Source organism: Mercenaria mercenaria, unplaced genomic scaffold (assembly GCF_021730395.1).
Source record: "Mercenaria mercenaria strain notata unplaced genomic scaffold, MADL_Memer_1 contig_3690, whole genome shotgun sequence".
NCBI classification, from domain to species: Eukaryota; Metazoa; Mollusca; class Bivalvia; order Venerida; family Veneridae; genus Mercenaria; species Mercenaria mercenaria.
In genome coordinates, this window is record NW_026461853.1 from 57,427 (window position 1) to 79,764 (window position 22,338).

Below are 22,338 nucleotides of genomic sequence, written 5' to 3' on the forward strand. Positions count from 1 at the left end.
TATGCAGTTTATGAATGGAGAATGTAAACTATTTGATGAAGATAGTGAAGAAGATAACAAACTCTATAAGAAACTGATAGAACCATGTGAAAATGTTGATGAAATAGTGTACCCAATGCTTCAGCATATTTTCCTTGCTTCTGCCTGGGAGTAATTTTGGCAACCAACAGAGAAGCTGAGAGAAGAAACTTCATCATTGAAAAAAAAATAAAACACCTGAATTTGTGTTCGGCCAACTAGATCACTTAATTTCCTTTAGACCAAATGCTTCAATTTTAGCAAATGAGGCATATGTAATGTATTCATTCAACAAGACAGGAAAATGGTTGCAGGAACTGCCTGAAGAAGAATGGAATAAATATTTAGAGCAGTCCAAAAAAGAGGGGAGGGAAATCAAAGAAACTTTCAATAAAAGGCTGAAAGAGGTGGCATCACAAAGACTTGAAGACCAAAGAAGAAGGAAAATAGAGATGGAACGAGTAGAAAGGGTAAGGATGGAAAAGACTAAAAATATGACAGCTGACATTTGCTTTTATGGGCTATGACAAAGCTATGAACAGATTGATGAGGGAATTGCAGCATGTGGGTGCAAGCAGAAGGAGATAATAAAGACTTTTAAGACTCAGTTTAAGTTCCGCAAGTCAGTATTATAGCAACAGTTTCATGACAAAAATGTCTTTAATGTTACTAAGAAAATGCCTAATGGTTAATACAAAGACCTGTCGGTAGAAGAACTGAAAGACAATCTTAAAAAATTGATACATTTAGCTGCCCAAGTACCAACATCAGAGCAAAACATTGGTGGAAGATCACTTTTGGTTGGAATGATTGTCAACCACAAGTTTAAGGATTCAACCTATCGTGGAAAGGTAATAAGTGCTGTGCCTGCATTTCCGACATGGTATAATGTAGTATATGAAGGCGATGATGCTGTGTATGCATTTAATTTGCTTAGTGATTATGTAAATGGTGATTTGTAAATTGTGATTGAGTGAAACCTGTGCTACTGGTTCAGTGCCTAAATCCGGACAGTGCTTAATTATTCGGACACCGTTTAAAAATGCTTTACGATCATGATTTTTTTACTGAAATGAACAGGATCGACGCAAACGAAAACTTTGATAACCAGCTGTCAACAAAAGTGTACGAATGTAAGCTTTTCCAGAGAAAACTACCTTCAAATATCCGCACCGCATAAAGTTAACATTGTGTGTGTTGGGGGATGACGTCATACAGCGCGCGCCAATAATTTGAGGTGCGACGAGGTACTGATTAAATGAGAAAAATATTCTGCCTATTGCAGACAGCTCTTTTTGTTTGCTGATCGGAACTGATGTAAAAACGTGTTTTAGAATTCTGTACTACCCTCAGTATTTATTTAAAAGATTTTACCAATTTCTGTTACATATCAATTAGTACAATAGAGAAAAAATGTGAGCATTTTGCAGACAAGGGATGCGATTCATTAGATAAAATCGGCGCAGTGTCATTATAATGATCTCCGTAGTTGTGTCAAATTGTGTAGTTGTGATAACGACAGCGACAGAATATACATGTAAGAAATAATAAGTTTAAACATTAATTTTTACTCAGATAAATTTTATTATATTATTGTAAGTTAGAAACTAGTCCATATGATCACGTGATGAACAGGTAATTAACTTTTATTCGGACGGAGATTTTTGTATATATTTACAGGACTGTATTTGACTGCTTTTTTTTAAACGAAGTCATGTTTTTTGTTATTTTTGGTTGCACATGTTCGTTGCATTTTATACCCAAATAGTGTCCCAATATTTAAGCACTCTGAAGGTCAATTTTGACAGCTTTTACTGGCCAAATTCGGATGACATTTTTATGATGAAATCAGCAATATACGATTTTGTTGTTTTGCAAAGAGATTTATAAAGAACCTAAAATTATACAGTTAAAATTTTATGCACGAGTGGTTTCATAATGCAAAGTTACTGTCAAAAACCCACTAAAAGTGTCCGGATTTAGGCACTGGACCAGTACAGTTATCATTTCTGCTATGCTTTTTGGTGTTGTTTTTTTGCTATTAATGATATCAACAGATCATAGTTTAAAATTTGTAGGGACATTATTACTGAAATGTGTATATTTTTTAATTGACTTGATGTAAATAAGTTTGTAACTTTTGTTCTGAGCTCTTTGCTAGGACGGAAGGCATATTAAGCCATGGCAGAGGTGTTTCAAGATTTTTAGCAAAGTTTGAAAAGTGTTCAGTTCCATGTTCAAGCCCAGTTGACAATCCTGATGTCCAGTACTCCTGAATTAGCTTCCTGTATGAGACTTGTTTTGCCTGCAGATGTTGCTCTGTATTTTTGCTTTCAGGAATTTATGTACAATAAAATATGTAAAAAAGATCTCTTGGAAGCAAGGAATGCAACCAAAATGAATAACAGCAGACTTGGATTGATTGAGTCTGTTCATGAGACTTGTTTGGCTTCCAGATGATACTTTGTGTTTCTGCTTTCAGGAATTAATGCATGTCATTTACCATTGCATGCTGCTTCATGTTTCTTTCACATGTTTTGCTGTTCCAAGACTACATTTCAAACAATATTTATAACTTCTTAGTCAAAATGTATATACCTTGCCACCTATGATAAATTCTGATATTTTGTGCTGCATCATGACAAACGTATTTCTTTTTGACAGTCTACATGAAAATATCTTAAAATATAAACTTTTAGTATTTATAGCACAAATAGTTTGAAGAATCAGACTGAATTTATTTCTTTAGTATTTTTACATCACTGAGTCATGTTTTCACTTGGCGTTGCTCAACATGTATAAATCTACATGTTTAAGCTATTTGTAATAAATTAATATATTTTCTTATAAAATGAAAGCTGTTCTATATTTTATCATTCTTTCTCAATCCAGGTTGTTGTTTCACTTCTTACCAGCAGCTGTGGGCATTTTATTGTGGACTGTATGAAAAACATTGAAGTTTAAACACCTATTTGTAAGTCACCTCTAAAGTTTTTAATGTATATCAAGCTTAGAATTGTTAGAAATACAATTATGAAGTATATAAATGTTAATTTATGGTAATATTAGCTTTATTTCAAATATAATAGTATGAGGTTGCTTTTTGCTTCAATTATGAAAATAACCTCATTTTTTCTCCTCGAATATCTGCTGCTTAAGCTTGCATAACTGTTTTGTTTTTCTTTTTTTTTTTACAAAAACGTTTTCAATTATTTGGTGTGGAGTGATAGAAGTATTAAATAATAAATAAAAAATGGTGTTTATTTGCATTTGAAAAAATAATGTTGCATTGCTACCATAAGCCCTGCACTTTTAAAGTATGTGTCTACTGAGGCATTTGTGACTAAGCCTTGTAACCATAACCCCTGCAATTTTAAGGCTGGGTCGGCTGAGGCAATTGTGATAAAGCTCTGTAACCCTAACCACTGTTATCTAACAATCTTGGTCGACTTAGGCAATTGTGTCTAAGCTTTGTAACCCTAACCCTTGCAATCTATAAAGATGGGTCGACTGAGGCAACTATAATTAAGTTTTGTAACCCTAACTTTAGCAATTGTTAAGGCTGGGTCGACTGAGGCAATTGTGATAAAGCTCTGTAACCCTAGTCTCTGCAGTTTATAAAGCTGGTTCGACTGAGGCAATTTCGATAAAGCTTTGTAATCATAAAATAGACAAAAGTGGAAACTTCACAGGTCGCTCAACACGGCTAAAACGAACATGTTGCAGGCTCGGTATGATTGAGCCTGTTCATGGACCGTAGTGGAAATAACCCTTGTAATCTATAAAGTTGGGTCGTCTGGGGAAATTTTGATAAGTCGCCTTGCCAAATGACACACTGCAATGGAATTGGACAGAAGTCGAACCAGTGGCCTGATGAAGCGTCTTGGCTTTTTTAAGTAAAGGGATCAGTTAAAACTTTCTAGCTGTACATTGTTATATTTTTGAGAACATACCCCTTCGATGTCTATCCATTTATCATTAAATTCTTGTTCCTGTATTCCTGCTGTCAAGAAACTGAAACTATGTGCCAGCTGAAATAAATAAAAATATGGCCACTTTTAAAATAAATGTGAAAGCTATATATAGACTGATAAAAACAAAAGTGAATACACAGAAAGGCTGACATGCAAGCTTTTAAGGATATTGTAAAGCTGTTCTATCATAAAATTAAAATGGACATAAATTTAGGTAACCTGAAATTAATTTCCGTAGCAACAATATGTGAACAATTGCTATACATGAACAAACATTAAAATGTTAATATAATCTAAAAAGTAGATCCCTCGTAAGCACCGAGAACAATACAAACAGTGAAAATTGCAGACTCGGTTTGATTGAGTCTGTTCATGAGCAGTAATGGAAAATGCAACACTGTCCACGCCCCCTAGCATCGGCTTAAGCAGTATTCAATCTTCGAACTGATAAATCCAAACGTCGAAGGCTTCAACATAGATAGCACTTCTATTAAATATGAACAATGTAAAGTAAATATGTGATCACTACAGCACTCTTTCAGTGCACGATTAACGCCATGCATATTTGCTCTACATATACAGGTATACAATTTGTATTACTGTATTTTGTGAATAACAATTATATAATTATATAAGTTCCTTCCCAAGAAACAATTTACATAAATTGGAAAGTGTACTCTTTTAAATTCATATCTTAAAGACGCACCACAAAAAAACATGTATTTTGGTAATTATACATGGTTTGCATGAACAAAAAGAGAAATGACAAGAATCTAGTTACAAACTGACAGTGTCATATATAAGGCTAAGACAAGATGTTTATTGTCTCAATATATTGTCAGACTAATGTAATTGTATGCACAGTACTAGATTTATTAAGGTCAGTTTAGATCACACTTTATTTCTATTGTGTAAGATATTAAATATTCTGTATTCTTAAAACTGTACAGAGAATATCTGAATAAGTTTGCCGATAAAGTTGTGAAAACACATTCATTCAGGAAGTGCATACATTGTCCCTCAGTCAACAGGAACATTATCAGAAGTTCTTGACGAAATGAAATAAATCAACACTTACTTCATTGCGATACATTCGCAAGCGACACAAATCTGCTTCAAGTGAAGTATCTCCTGGCTGAGGGGTATACATAGGTTTTAAACCAAAATGCTTCAGGCTCCTTAGCAAACATATAGCAAGGGTAAGGTCAAAGTCTGCCGTTGTAGGAGGGATGCCACGCTTTAGATACAGCAAATCAAACTGGACCTTCGTTATTATTCTGGCTGCCCTCAAGTTCTTTATAACTTTTCTTTCACGAGCCAGGAGGGTTGTTAGTGGAGTATCTGAGCATCTGTCGTCAATTAAATTCCTAACTATTGCAGTTCCGATAAGCGTTAATAAACGGTAAAGATACACTGCGTGAACTTTCTCTTTCACTTCGTGAACCTCGTCTCCCATCTTGTGAACATCTTCTGTTACATCGGTTTCTATGTTGTACATGTGATGAGACATAAATAAATAAATAAATGCATAAATCAATAAATAAATAAATAAATAAATAAATAAATAAGTAAATATCCTGAAAGTGTAATCTCCTAACCATACTAGTTGATTGCCACACATTTATGACATGTATGACCACAATGCTGTACATTATTATTATCAGATTATAAGGTACTGATCAGCCTAATATATAAACAAGTAATCATATATTAATCGTAAAATAATCATAATTACAGCCTAATTTTCTTGATTAATCATTAATCGAAAAAAGTATGATTAATGATGATTAATGAAAAATATTAATTGATTATTAATCGTTATGATTACTTTAACCGATAACCCCATGTCTGCTCACAGAGTTCTTGTGGTGTTACCACCTACAGTCGAAAAATAATATTATCATTAATCAAGTGATTTCATATTGGCCTAGTTATTTGTCCTCGGGCAGTCGTATTGGCCCTCGGCTTACGGCCTCGGACCAATGCGACAACCCTTGGACAAATAACAAGGCCATTATGAAATTGCTTGATTAATGACATTATATTTCAAGTGCATTTTTTTTGTATCTGTAAGCGACTGCATTACTATTGCAACAAGTCGCTATCGTTTTCAATTAACGTCGGTGGAAGGTGGTATTACTTGTATCATAGACGAATTTTCAACAAGGATAATGCCAAAATTACTATTAATCGCTATGAAATCGGTTACACTGTAAACAAAAGGGTCATGATGATTCTGGATCATTCACATGAGTGATATTGATTTATTTCAGTATATTAAATACATGGTATGGTACAACACACATGAAACCAAATTTCAAATATCACATATACAATGACTAGGAATTAAAACATATTGAAGACAATACCAATAACTGCAGAAAAAATATACCAGGCCACTGACCATTCCAAGGCAGTGCCCCACTGTGTTCCTTTGTTTGTTCGTTTTGTCCTTATGTGTTGGCTGTGTGTGCATGCGTGCATGCGTGCGTGCGTACGTGTGTGTGTGTGTCTGTGTGTGTGTGCGTGTGTGTGTGTGAAACCTGATTTTAATAAGTTAGTGGCGGCTTTGAAGAATTGCGCTCTCAAAAAACATTGGTAAAGTGAAAAAGTTATGTTCACGAGAACTTTTAATGTAATGATAAGTTAGAGCAATATACTCAGTGAGTAAATGTAAGGATTCATAGACTAGATATTAAGCCACTCGTAGCTGATCTCTTCAACCGTATGACTGATCTTAAAAAACAGCGTTGTTAGTATGAGAGTAGATGATATGGAAGGGGATGAGGAGCAGTCCATTTTTGGTTCACAGGACAGTATTGCTTCTGCGCATTAGAGCGTCGTTACTAGTGTCTTCAGTAAGCAGTGATATCAGTACACGCCATACATTTACATAGACACTATCCTTTCATTTAAATAATTTGAGTGTAGGTAAGACCTTTTGTAGATATTTTTTCTTACTGTATCCCGTATCTAATTGGTAGCCTATTGAGCTCTGTAAAGACACGGAAATATGACTCGGTCGGTAAATTCTAATTGTAATGCGAACTGACTTTTAATAGCATGTTGTGTTTGGTTATCAAATTGCAAAAGTGAAGTATTAGGGTAACCAGGCAATTCTAGATGAAAAGTTAGTTCTCCTCTGGTCAGGAACTGTCATATTAATCTCCGATCATCGATTATTTCTCCCAGCGTAACATAAGGTACTGCCGCCACAAATATAAATTTGAAATTAACTATCAAATAATTATTTTTAAGACAGCTTTCTCTCCCCTGTTAGAGCGCATCAGTGTGTAGGAGATTACCATATTGTGTAACCTATCCTACGGAATTTAGTCTAGCATTTGTTTTCGAGATGCCGCACATATTTTGTTGGTTTTATTACAGAGTCACCGACCTTTTCAGTTTTATTGGCTGTTGAAGTTTATCTACAAAATGATATCGGACAGGCAATGCTGATCACTGTGCAACGTCTCTACCCTTGAAGTATATGCAGATTTGATTCTGTAGGCTGTAAGAAAAGGTCCTATTTGGAGCTATCAGCGTAGAAATGATGCAACCTTGACGTCTTCATATTCTGCTCATTGGTTCATATTTCATAGACTATTTTATGTAAATGCAACACTAGATAGGCATCAAGTTCAACTACCACTCACAGAATTTTTTAAATGAGCTGAATATCTGGCACGGGTCAGTGGTATTTTGAGTAATGAATTCTCATGTCTGTTTATCGTTTTAACTTCCTTGGTATATATCAAGAATATATAGACGTAATTATGATGTTTTAATTTTATAATAATAGTTTGGTAATACTTCATCAAGACATTGTTATAAAAACAAATAAAATATCAAACCATGTGCGCATCAAATAAAGTTAAGATAATTTTCGGAGATTTGGTCATAATTTTTCTAAATACTGTTCAAATCGGTAAACCTTCCATCATAATTATGTAGTTATATCATATTTGCAAACGTTGCGGGTGAATCAAAAAGTAAGCAATCAGAGACCTGATATACAAGCTGTTAAATTGCCCTACTGACACAAGTCTTGGCAGCCGTCAGAAAATAAAGACATTCTAAGAAAAATCTTCTGATTTAACTTTATGACATTTTTGTACAGTAAACCGAAATGGCCTTCTGTCACTGCACATATAAAAGTATTCAAATACAAACATAAAAAATTTGACACTTCTACTACTTTCCTCAAGCAGGAAATCTTACATATAATGAAGGAAAACAGAACAAGACATAAGACATTAGATCTCACAATAAAAAGAAGCTATAGATATAGTTAGTAGAACAATAAAAGATACGGCTTTTATATGCGGAACAGACTATAACGTATGAAGCATTCTAGTTCATTGAAAACACGATTTACATAGATTTGATAAAACTGTCATTGTTTGAATCCACTTGTCTTGCTGGCAAAATATTCTGCCTCAACTGGGGATCTTTCTATGTCACATTTCAAAGAAGGCAACAATAAATAAATAAGAAACTTTTAGATCCCAACCGATTTCAAGATAACATTTTTCATAACAACGACTGCGTAAAAGCATATATATGCAAGATTCTTGAGTCATGTCTAGTTCAGTAAAACTAATATATATGATACATAAATCGTTACATAAATTTGTTATGCCATTGATCAGTATGCTAGGCTACTCTAGTAATTAACTGTCTATAATAATATCCAATCCACATATTATAAATTGTGATAATGTGAAAGATAATGTGAAAGTTGACCTAAATACAATCGACACTGTTTTTTTTTCCAATACAAGTACTAACAATTACTTTGCAAAATAGCCCCATGATGATTTTATGATGGAAAATCTTTGAACACGACTGGACTTATAGGACTTAGCTGCCACATTATCAACGTTTATTAGTTCTTTAAACTATATATAAACATTTATGTTTGTATTGTACTTTCAAAGATACCTGTGAAAACCGTCTTTTCGATCAATGAAATATATTTTTACAGACTTGTTCCAACATATTTAAAATGCATTGAATAACATTAATTGTGTAATACATCTACTTATAATGCGCTGAATTTCAACAGTTCAAAGAAATATCGAAGTTAGTAAAATTTGTAAATGAGTAGAGTTGTCATTAATAGTATACAAAAGTTGATAATAACATGCAAGGTTTGTGGTTGAATAGTCAAATAATATAGGACCCAACATGCAAATATCTAAACAATGACAATTTTTGTACATCCAAATAACATACATTTATTTATCAACGGGTGTGTAGGGGAATGGGCATCATTTATGAACTAGATGCCCACAAGCAACATGTCGAGTCCGCCAGCTGTCAAGGGGACTAGGAGTTGCACATGGCACCCCGTCTAAATGAGGTAAACATTTATGACAAATGAAAAATAATCGCAAAAAGTTACAATATAAATTATTTACAGTAACAACAAATGAAAAGTAAACCTTTAAAATATCTAAGTCCTCACAAAATTTTTTTTCCATTAAAGATAGGTAAAAAAACACCTCACAATTGAATGTAACATGGATATTGTACTACAGAAAAGTGGTCTTGATTTTTCCTTACGACCAGCAATAAAAGTTACAATATAAAGCTATTTATAGTAACAACAAAGGAAAGTAATTTTAGGTTCTTGCACATGACACTCCGTCTCATGATGCTAAACAATTGTGCCAAGTTACATCAAAATCCCTCCATACATGGAAAAGAAATGCTCTGGACAAAGTCATTCTTGTATCTAACATTTGACCTCTAACTGTGAACTTGACTTTAGACCCAGGGTCCCGGTAATTGCGCATGGCACGCCGTCACATAGATGTAAACATTTGTGCCAAGTTACATCAAAATCCCTCAATGCATGAAGAAGAAATGCTCCGAACAAAGTCATTATTGAATTTAACCTTTGACTTCCAATTGAGACCTTGACCTTTAAGATAAGAACATGTGGTTTGCGCATGACACTCCATCTTACTGAGGTTAACATTCATGCCAAATATAAAAGAGACTGCTTTATACATGTCAAAGTTATGGTCCGGACAAACAAATCCGGACGGACGGACTCGTGCATGCACGCACATACACCGAACAGCCATTTGGACAACAATGTCTTCATTTCCGCAAGCGGGCTGGAGACAAAAATCTTCTTTTTATAACAATCAATCTTGCCAAACGCCGAAATCTATGATGGCGACCACAAAGGCTATCAAATGTTTGCAAATACTCCCTTACATGTACAAACAATCGCGCAATAATCAACTTTATCAATAATCTCAGTGTCTTTATTTTCTGGTGATATGTTAAGGTACATAGCTAAAACACTTTCTCTAAACCGTTTTCCTTATTTTCTTTAATACTTTTCTCAACTGCTAACAAGAGTGCCAGAATGTCACAATATACGCCCGTCACAGCAAATTAGCAAATAGGACCTGTATTTGCAAATGAAATCTTCATTTTGTGGTTGTTCAGTAATTATTGTAATTCTTTTGTTTTTCTTAATCCACAAAATACTCCTTACTAGGTAGAGATACCTAAACATACACCTAAATTTTGAAAGTAATATCTATGTTGTACCACAAAAAAGTGGTATTGGTTTTTTTTCTACGGTCAACTAAAAAAAGTTACAATATAGGTTATTTATAGATACAACAAAGGGAAGTAAATCTTTAAAAAAAATCCAAAATAAAATAGTAAGTCCACCCAAAAATCCTTACCCGGTAGAAATAGGTCAAAATACACCTCAACATTGGATGTAATATGCATGTTGTACTGCAGAAAAGTGGTTATAATATAAGCTATTTATAGTAACAAAAAAGGGAAGTAATTCTAAAGAAGGGACCTGCGCATTTTAGTCCGTCTCATGATAGTGTACAATTGTGCCAAGTAACATCAAATTCCCTCCATGCATGAAGAAGATATGCTCCAGACAAGGTTGTCATTCTTGTATCGTTTGACTTCCAAGTGTGACCTTGACCTTAGACCTGGTTCTTGCACATGACACTCCGTTTTATAATGGTGAACAATTGTGTCAAGTTTATCAAAATACCTCTATGCATGAAAAAAAATGTTCGGGACAAATTTTCATTCTTGTATCTTTTGACTTCCAAGTGTGACCTTGACCTTAGACCTACAGACCTGGTTCATGCATATGACACTCCAACTGATGCCGGTGAACAATTGTGCCAAGTTACATTAAAATCCCTCAATGCATGAAGAAGATATGCTCCGGACAAAGTCATTCCTGAATTTCACCTTTGACCTCTAAGTGTGACCTTGGCCTTAAATTCAGGGACCTGATTCTTGCACATGACATTCTGTCTCATGACGGTGAACAATTGTGCCAAGTTTCATCAAAATACCACCATGCGTGAAGAAGATATGCTCCGGACAAAGTCTAGACGCCGTCTGCCCGCCCGCCCAACCGTCTGCCCGCCCGTCAGGGGCGTTTCCATGATACGCCCCGTTTTGCAAATGGGCATATAAAAGGACTAAAAATCACATTTTTTGGGCAATATACCTATTTTCGTTTCTTTTTATTTCCAAAATGTTTTAAGTCATTTACTATTATATAATAGATCATTATCTAGATATGTTGTTAAAAATGTTGTTTGTAAACAATTTCAAGTTAAAATGACTTGTACAAAGTACTAGTGCCCCTATCACCGGCCTCAAATGATATAAAACATTGCATATAATTGTTTAAAGTAAATACGCCGAGGTATGTCAGAACAATTAGTATATTTGATATGTTGAAACGTAAAACATATGTACAGATAGTGCTCGACTCCTGTTTTATTCTGTATTTGCTATAATTATAGTTGAACTGTTGTTAATAATGGGTTTGGGTCATTTGTGGCTGATTTCAGTTAATTTCAGTGATAGCTGGATCCCAGCAACAAAAATTATGTTATATCCTTTCGGCTACCATAGCAGACTAATACGTACCATAAAACGGGGGTCGCTATTACCGCTATCATACACCGACTGACTACCGCAGACGCCTAAAACGTACCATCAAAACGAGGGTCCAGATTACCGACATCGTACAGCGTAGGACTACCGGAATTTTTTAATTTTTCTTTGTATCTGGGGGGAATTTGAATGCTTTTTATTTATTGCAGAATTTGATCTGAAGTGCAAACTTTCATTTATGTTATTAACAAATCGGTATAGAATCAGTTAAACTAATAAGTTAAATCATTCATATGACATACTAAATAATATTACGCAACAAATTACAGGTCTTCATAAAATTTAAAAACAAAACCAAACGTCTCGTGCGCAATAATGTCCTAAAATCATTTTTATCGCAATTTGTTGATCAGAAAATCCTTTTCAGACAATTAAGGGATAATTACTCTCCAAAAATACCCATTAGTTTTGATGGTTGCTCGTCGCGGTAATTACCGAACTCAGTTTTTAAAACTTAATTAATTACTCATTTCTACGCTACGGTATTTAAAGCTATTTTACTATGTCTGCATTATGCGGCTCCGGCATTCTAGAAGTTTGAAAACCACGGGTCTGCCACTGATGCGTTTTGTAGACTTTTCACCAGTTACTTTCACTATGGCACTACGGTAGTTCTGAACTTTTTTCCATGAAATACAAAATTTCACTGTGGTAATCAGAAATAGTGTACATTTATACATTGCGGCAGTAATATTTTAAATTGTTATTGCACTTGAAACATACATATATACACTGTGGTAATTCTCTACAGAACGCTTCATCGTTGTAATACATATGCACACATCGCTTCTTCCAATTGCATACTAGTAGTGTGTAAATTTATCCACTATAGAAGTATTTACTTTTCAAATTTAAAACTCAAACTTTAGGTCAGAATGCATTTAAATTATCCCAAAGTACACAATGGTAATTTTGACTTTGAGCTCCATGCATTATGCATTATAATGCATGGATACTCTGGAATGCTTTATATATGGTACAGTATTCAGTATTTCACATGTGCCTTTGTATACTCATTATATTAATTTATAGTCCGGGTCCGTAATGTAGGAGATACATTCGTGCACTTGTAATCTCTGAATCCTCTCACTGACGGAGGGTCGCAGGTTCGAGCTGTGCTACCGACTAAGATTTTTTATGTGAGAAAGTAGGTAGTTGCTTACAAACTTTGGCGTCTAGTACTGGTCTTTCCCAGGAACGATGGTTCGTTGAACGGGTTGCTTGATATAACAAAAATAAATGTTGAAAATGACCGTAAATTCAAACAAAAACAGACTCTAAAATGTTCTGTTTCCAAAACCGTACATGAATGTACTTTCGGTGAAATGAGATCTTACAATTCTTCATTATATGATTAAACAATTGATACCTTAATTGGGACTTTAAAGAAAAGTATCAACGGAATACAGCTCGCAACTGGGATACGCTTTAATTTAGATATAATGCTATTAATAAATTCAGTTATTTTAAAATATGTTTGAAAGTCAGTAAGGCATAACAAACTAAGGAAAAGACACTTTTAGCTACTATTATAAGTTTTACCACGAAGTGTCATTCGACATTTTTTAGTTTTGTTTTGGCACTTGCATCATGTACACCATAAAACAGATTATGAATATGAATAAATTTAAATTAACCTTAATAACGTATATTTGACGCGTTTACATGGTCCGCTGACATAACTGGTAGGTGACTAAAAGTAAAATGCAAAAACGAACATTTTTATAACAGATAATAATAAGATAAAACAATAAAATTAACAACTGAATGAAAACACTACAGTACAGACAATCTCCTATGAACGGGTATGAGTAAGAAGAATCATATATCAAATGCTACACAACCTGAACAACGTATTTTGGACTAAATGTCATGATAGACAGTCTACTTATAGTCCGATCCGGAGAAACAGGTAGGAGACTAAAAGTAAAACATTAAAAGCAAACAAAAACATTTGACAGAAAAAAATAAAATATATATATATATTTAAACGAAAGCAAGTTGTGAAAGTTATAACAATTACTTACAAATCATCGCAAAAGGTAACATAGAGCATATGTAATGTTACACAAAATGTTCACTGAAAGTCATGAAATAATTCCTGTTTTTTTGTTGAATTTGTACTGTAGTCCGTTTAAACTGAGTAAGAATGTAACAATTTTGTCAACAACTAACGACAATAACCGTTCATCTATATATACATGTACTTTTTAATAACCGTCTAAATGCAAGGGGGTGGGGATGGGGGTAGGGTAATTAGCATTGTTAATGACGCATAGAAAGATAAAATGTCCAAAATTCACTGTGATAAACATGTCATCGGTAGAACTGTTTAATAAGTTAGTTATGTGTCTATATTTAATATGCCCGGTTGTATGATTATTATTTCTATACCATATTACAATGTATCAAAATTCACAAGAAGCCAAACTTTATGAAACATGTTTTTCTTGAAGTTCAAAACTTTAACTCTAAACACATTTTCCCTTTAGACAGCTCATATTAGAAAAGTATATAAGAAGAGTATTGTTATACCTGTGTAAATTGTCTTTACACTGCTTAGAACCAAATGATGACGTTGGTGTTCGAAGACCACCGGCGGTCTTTAGTTTCATACTGTAAAACTGACAAGCATTTGTTCGCCATGACATTGAGATAATTTCACGTGAGTCTTGAAACCCTCGGTCAATGGTATTAACTACCTACGTTTGTTTGGGTTTGCTAATTCGTGAACGGTAACCTTCCATACTCTAGCTACCATGTTTCCATCTTTGATTTGACGCGTCATATGCTGTCCTTTGTTCATTGTACTAACCGAAACCAGGAATTATAATGTATTACATGTATTACATTATTCCTGCCGATACATCCTTCTGTCGGACTAATTTCTGTGGTTTCAAATCATATGGCAAGAATTTTCGCCCTTATTAAAAGAACTACAAAGATGGGTTTAGCTGGCAAGGAACGCCTGTGCCGAAGGGATGTGTCTAGAAGCACTATACGGTTCAAACAGATGTTCAACAACCTTCCTCGTTAGCTCTACTTCTTTTTTTTCCCTCTAATATAAACTTTAAACTTCCAAAGATATGCAGAAACTGCATCTGCTAAAACGAATATTTTAAAGCCTCTCTTTAATACATACTATTAATTAAACGTTTATCTATTTATCTTTTTATACTGCATCACTCCTCTTTACGCGTATTAAGTGCAGCTGCGCGCCTGTACAAGAATTTCAAACGTAGAATGGACAGGGGAATAAAAGTAATACACGATGTGTATTGCAAGCATGAATACAGTTGATAGTGTTAAAAACAAGAAGGACTTACAGATAAAAGCAGTTTAAAGAAACAGGTCTATCATGTTAAGCATTGTGTGCAAGTTTGGTTACACTCTGCCTTAACTGGTTCAGGGTTGGGGCTTGCACAATTTGTACTGGAAGGGAATACCAAAGCACTATGGTGCCTGGAAAAAGGAGTACTTATAGTAATTACAGGGAGTGACAAACTAGGTATAAGTGTGGGGATGCATATGTCTTGTTAGACGGGATTGGGTAGGGGGAGGGGCTGACATAGGGAGAAGTGGTACAGCAAGCAAACCACTCTGCAAATAATTACCACAGTAGACGTTTGCAGGCAGAACGAATTTCAGTGTAGTACCGAAGTGTAGTTTTACTCGTCCTGTTACTAAGAACTAAAGTAGACTTTTGTGAGAAACTTGAATTTTAAGGCCGTACTATAGTGTAGTTATACATATTAAATGAAATTAAATGCACTTCCACAGTGTTGAGAAAGTTACCCTGCGAAAGGATTATACTAGTAATCAAAACTTACCCTGTAGGCATTATTTATTCCCCGACTACCACAGTAGTTTAATGCAGGGAATGCGAAACCAAAGAGAGTGCCGCAGCGTATTAATACATATTCACACAAAATAGCATGTACTGCCGCAGAGATGCAGTGGCCGTTTAAATATGTGACTTTTAATAAATAATATTAACTGTTTGTTTTATCTGCATATAAATACCATTGTAGACTATTGCAGGAAATAAGAAACTATAAGTTGTGCCACAGTGTAGTTATACCAATAACCATACAATGGACATAACTACCATAGTGTAGCAACAGTTTTACATAAAAATTACCGCAGCATAAAAATGTAGTATATTTTTGTTAATTCCTTCTATTTTCAATTGCGAAAATATACAATTTTTACACAAATACTGCATTATACGCTATGGAAATGAGCACCCCCATTTTCCTGGTACGTATTAGTCGTCTGCGGTAGCCCGTCTGCAAAACAGTAGCGGTAATGGAGAACCCCAAAAATATAGTCTGCATTTGGCGTCTCAGGTAGTGCGTCGGTGTACGATAGCGGTAGTCGAAAGGATATAAACTTGTAAAAGGGAACTATGTGTTAGAGCAAATACTCGTTGTAAAATAATATGTATGTGTTTAGACCAAACAGAAACATGACAGAAACATGACAAATCGAAGCGCACTTCTGCTAGGTAAACGGATGGCGGTGAATTCTCTCAGCATCAAGCGACTGGAGTAGACACAACGAGAATTCAACTTTTAATTTATACCATTTCCTTGATTAACAAGCTGTTGCAGCACCACTGTAAGATAAATCATTAAAAAGGAGACGTTTCACGTTCATACACCAAAGAAACTAGATTAAGTAAAATCTGTAAAGAGATCCCTCGGAAGAAGAAATATAGCAGACTCGGTTTGACTGAGTACGTTCATGAGAGGTAATGAAATGTGTAGCACCTCTAACGTCCCCTTGAGGGTATAGACGATAGCAAAAAAAAAAAACAGACTGAGTATTGGAAAACTGAGACAGAGACATATGATTTGGTAATATACTGGGAAAGTGGAAGAGTTCTAGCTTACTAACGATGTTCAAGGTTACTGGAGAAGTGCAGCCAAGGCATTAGGGACATACCTATATGGTAGTTTAATTATATATATTATAGCATATGAGCGCTGGACATCCAGGAGTAAGGGTAGTCATATTGAGTTAAAGCTTTAATTAAGAGGACACAAGCCAAACATTTATGCGTTAGGACTTGTATGTTGTTGGCTCCGCATCTACATCGTACGAAACACTGTCAACGGCATGACCATGATGTTTCAGCTAGTGGCAAGATATTGTTAAAAGTATATAAGGTAAGTGTTTGAGTGATAGTAAAGTTAGCGTCCTTTAGCATCGGACCAACACGGCAAACTTGGCGCCTAATGGCAATTCACGCAACCTATTCAGTTCTGATGATCAGCGTTCCTTAAAACAGTCTGGGAAGGAAACCTACGTTAGAATGTGATCTTTACAAGCTCCTTTTTGAAGTGTACAAAACAAGGAAGCTAGGCTGCTGGTGCCGGTAGCGAGTTCCAGGTGCAAACTGTACGAGGCAAGAAGTCTATCCATTTACCTGAGTTTAAGTAAGAGTTGTGATCTTGTACGTTTTCATGCAGGTTCTTTGTAGTCGGTTGCTCTGGTGTCACAAGATAATTCAGTATTCGGTACATCATTGTGATATGTATTTTGGTGCATCTGGACTCTAGTGTCATCCAGTGGAGGTCACAGAGCATGTCTGTCACGCTGCTTGAATTTCTGAAGCGGTTGCTGGTAAAGCGGGCAGATCTTCGTTGCACCATTTCTAGCGTAGAAACGTACTGTTTTGGAATAGGTTCGATACTGAGGGGCAGTATTACACATTAGATCGACATTAGCGAAGTAAACCTGTGACATAGTATCCTTACCTCGTACTCGAAGGCTTCCGCTCGAGAGTCCTAGCATGCCCATTCTCGCTATGCGTTCTCTCTGTGCGTGTGCGTGTGTGTGTGTGTGTGTGTGTGTGTGCGTGTGCGTCTGTGTGTGTGTGTTTTCCAGGATAGACTGGAGCTGATGTCTACCCTAGGTATTTAGCAGATTGAGTCTCTTGTAGGATTGTTCCTTTCAATTTATAGGAATGCATAATTTTCTTCTTTGACCTTGTGACCCGTAGGATGCTACATTTGTCTGAATGGAAATCCACGTCCTTCTTTGGTTCACAGGCAGCTAAGTTTTCAAGGTCATGTTGGAGTAGTTGGCAATCCAACAGCTTCTCGATGAGCCTGTAGACAATACAATCATCGGCGAGTAAGTGGCACTTGGATATGATGCATTCTGGTAGCTCGTTTATAAATATACGGAAAAGCCGAGTTCTCGGGACAGGCTCTTGGGGCACGCCGCTTACGGCAGGGGCTTCATTAGATACAGCAGTATCAACTGCGACTCGCTCGCTTCCTCCTGGAGAGGAAGGACTCGATCCAGTCAATAGTCTTCCCTTTTATACCACAATATTAGAGTTTGGCAGGGAGTCGCTGGTGAAGTAAGCGGTCAAAAGCTTCGGGAAAAAGGAGGATGAGAAGGTCTATATCAACATTTGTGTCGAAAATTACAATGAGCTCCTCAATAAGGGTTAAAGTTGGGTCTTACAACTGCATCTGACACTGAAGACATGCTGGCAATCCGTCAAGATCTGGTGTACATCAAGCTTGTTTCTTATCAATATATATTCTTGCAGCAAATGCCAGTAACGTAGACAGGGTGGTAGTTGCTCGCCTTCAAATGGTCACCATTTCTGAATATGGCAGAGACATTAGCCTTCCTCTAGTCTTCAGGAAGGTTACCACAGTCCAGATGTAGTCTGAAGAATATTGAAAGCAGTTGACCTACATCCATGGACAGGCCACGCAAAATCTGTAGGACCAGTAAGCTGAACGCTCCGCTTGCTGTGCTTGTGATCTCACTTCTTTGATCTTGGCGATGTCTTGTGGTTTCTTTGTGGTCTTCATTCATATGACGGTGATATTTGATGGACCTTTGTTCACTAGAGTTGAATTGTTGGTATAAAACAGGTCAAGCAATGAGGAAAATGTTTCAATAATACGGGTTAGCTCTATGACAATTTTCTCTAAAACGTACTCATTGAACACGCCTATGAGATAGCTGTATTGTACCACCTTGTTAGATAATGGTCGAACTTTCTCATGCTTCAAATCTATATTTGCAAGAGATGTGCACAAGTATCTTCGCAGATTGTCAAGTTCCGCTTGATCATTCTTGCGTGGAGGCTTGAAACAGGAAACTTTGTATTTGTCTTTGGCAACCTTCACCCTGACCTGAGCCCACATCCTCTGACTATATTATCGTTGCTGGCGCGGTCCTTTCTTTAGGCCTTGAAGTCAGGATGGAAAATTGTTTCTGGAGATGCTTCAGGGGTAAGCCAGGACTCATTTGCTATGATGAAATCAGTCTGAGTGGATTGTATGACATCTTCAGCCCAGCTGATTAACTGGCAGCTCAAGACAACAATATGTAATGGTAAGTCCTTCCTAATGGGCTAACAAACTCTCTTTTGGAATGACGTGGTTAAGGGGTAATTGAAGCTGAGGTCTGACCCGGGCTGTGACTAGTCTAGGTAGCTAAATATGTTCGACGTTTCAAATATGGTTAAATGAAAGATTCTTGTGAGAAGCTAAGGACACCGAAACATTCCAAGCTGACCTTCTTAGTTAAGCTATGATACACAGCCCCTTGCATCCCTATCCAGCCTTGGCGATACAAAATAACCACACGTGTCACAGCAAATCACTGTAGTACTCCATTTGACTGCCTTAGAACAGACATCCATGGAAACTTTGGCGGGCGCGGACCATGGTTTGACTAGAACCATTTTCTGTCGACAGACGGGATAAATAAAATAAATACATGTATATACATTTATCATAAGAAAGATAGGCACCTAGGAATGGTGAACTTTTTTCTCTCTACAGTGATATTAAACAAAAACGTTAATAATTTCAATTTTATGGAATAAATATTTTTTTTCTGTCTGTTCGAATAACTGGAATAACAAGATCCGCCTTGCTAGTCCAAATGGTTACTGTGTAAAATATCCTGAAGTAATAAAAACATTTGAAATAAAAGAAAGGAAATAGGTATAAAACCCTTTAATGTTAAGTTTTACCCATTTTTATCAAGCATTATGCATACTATTTCGATAAATGTCTATAAAAAGTTCTTTTCTTGATTATGTATTCTAACACTTAGGTGTATATGATACATTGTTATGATGTAATTGATGTGATATTTTCAAGATTTTATATAATTGATCGACTCGTAAGTTCTTCGTCATCCATTTCCCCCCTGATAATCTGGTACCTAGGTGCTAAACTAATATCCTTTATACTGCTCTATCCAAAAATGATTTAAAACTGAAAATTGGGTGAACAGGATAATCCACATGTACAAGAAATCAATTTCCGTTTCATGTTTATGAGACATTTTTACGTCCTCAAGTACATCTAAACAATTCCGTACAACTGTTATATTAAAGGAAGACATAAATGCAGCAAACATTATAACATTGTAACTTACGTTCTTTTCCTCGATTATACGCTTCTTTCGCTGCCTCAGGATTTGTATCTGGAATGAAGAAAATAGAAAAATTACTGTATTCGTTTACAATCAATGCTAGGAAAAAAGACACACTTATGCGATCAACTCATATATAGCCAAGGAGAACATACGGATTTAGGAAATATTGCCTGTCACTGTTATTGTACGCGCGTTAACTATATACGGTAAACAAATAAAAATACATTATTGCTTACTTGTATAATGCTTTACGGTTATCAAAATTTTCAGTCGACATGTTACTAGAATAGGTATAGTTTACGTTTTATTATTGCAAAGATGTGAATGTAGATTACTAAACATATTGTAGGTCTGTTAAATATTCAGTAAGAAAGCATGGTGTCTTTTGAATTGATGTGATTCAAGTTAGAGGTCTTCAGACAATCATCGAATAAAAAATATTCTATGTATGTAAATAAAACAAACCAAACGCAACAAACGACCGTCACATTTTTGATAGTTGTTTGTTTAGCTATTTCAGTTACATTTAGAAACATGATACTGGTTTATGGGGAAATGTTATAATTCACATGCTTTCACATACTATGGCTATAATCATATGTCATCTTTATAATTGTACAATCTCAAAGGTCAAATAGGAATAGCCAAGTTCCAAGAGAGTAGCCCTCAACAATACACTTATGAATGTGTAAACGAATATTACACAATTTGTCAAAAACTAAATATATGACAAAGACAATACAAACAAAGAAATGACTTCACAAAGACAGTCGTAGAATCACTATTTGGAATTTCGAATCAAACCAAATAATGGCACTCTTAACGTTACAACATTACAAGACAGAATCAATAAATCTTATTACCGTTAGATGAGCTCACATTCATATCTTAGTGCTCCCTGATTGAGACCAACACTGTGAAAAAAGGGTCAATATACGGGAGTGTACGATCCCGTATATTTCGAAAATACGGGAGTATACGGGGTGTATATTACAAATATACGGACCTAGTATACAATCCCGTATTCGGAACATCTAGTATACGGGAAGTCCGTATATTTGTCATGCATATACGGGTTCCCGTATACGCCGAATATACATACATGTATATTTCCCGTATATATTAAATATACGAGTTTTCAAAAAAAAAAAATCCAATAGAAATGGTGTTTATTAGTGTCCTGCTTTAACATAAATTTTATTTTCATGTATTCGAAGGGTCTTTGAAATTTATCCCGTATACTTGTCGTATTTTAGAATATACGGAACACGTATACGAGCCTGTATATTCCGGATATACGTAGTATACGGATCCCGTATTTTTGACATATACGGACTGCAACTGCATCTAATATACGGGACATATACGGACCTGTATTTTCTAATATACGGGCATCGGACTTTTTCCGTATACGCATGATATACTAAGTATACGGATCCCGTACTTTTGACATGTACGGGGAATATACGGAACTGTATTTTTTGATATACGGGCTACGGACTTGTTCCGTATATGCATGGTATACGTAATAGACGGATCCCGTACATGTGGCATATACAGAATTTATTTGCATCTGATATACGGGGATATACGGAACTGTATTTTGTTGATATACGGGCCAGGGTTTTTTCCCGTATATGCAAGATATACGTAGGATACAGATCCCGTACTTGTGTCACATACAGACTGAATTTGCTTTTCGTATACGGGAAATACACGGAACAATATTGTTAAAATATACGTTGACCAGATTTTTCCCGTATATGCTGGAGCCTCGTTACTGCTAAACAGTTACCCTCGAGGCCGGAAATTCCCATTTGCACCTACAACCAGTGAAATAATCTTCTAGTAATCAATAACAGTATGCATTTTTAGATGTTCGTTTCTAATTGAAAAACTAACAATTCGCACATTTAAATATGCGCCGCACCGTTAACGCAACAAATTAGTA

The 22,338-nt window shown here is 35.6% G+C and overlaps 1 protein-coding gene across 1 annotated transcript; it reads right to left on the reverse strand.

Moving 5' to 3' along the window:
- Positions 1-3,012: 3,012 nt before the first annotated feature.
- LOC128553303 (uncharacterized) lies at positions 3,013-20,433 on the reverse strand. The gene is made up of 3 exons (XM_053534435.1): positions 20,388-20,433; positions 5,071-5,477; positions 3,013-4,049 (listed from the first exon to the last, which is right to left on the reverse strand). Exons 2-3 carry the CDS (start codon positions 5,446-5,448, stop codon positions 3,924-3,926), a joined length of 504 nt encoding a protein of 167 aa, XP_053390410.1. The 5' UTR covers positions 5,449-5,477; positions 20,388-20,433; the 3' UTR covers positions 3,013-3,923.
- Positions 20,434-22,338: the final 1,905 nt, after the last annotated feature.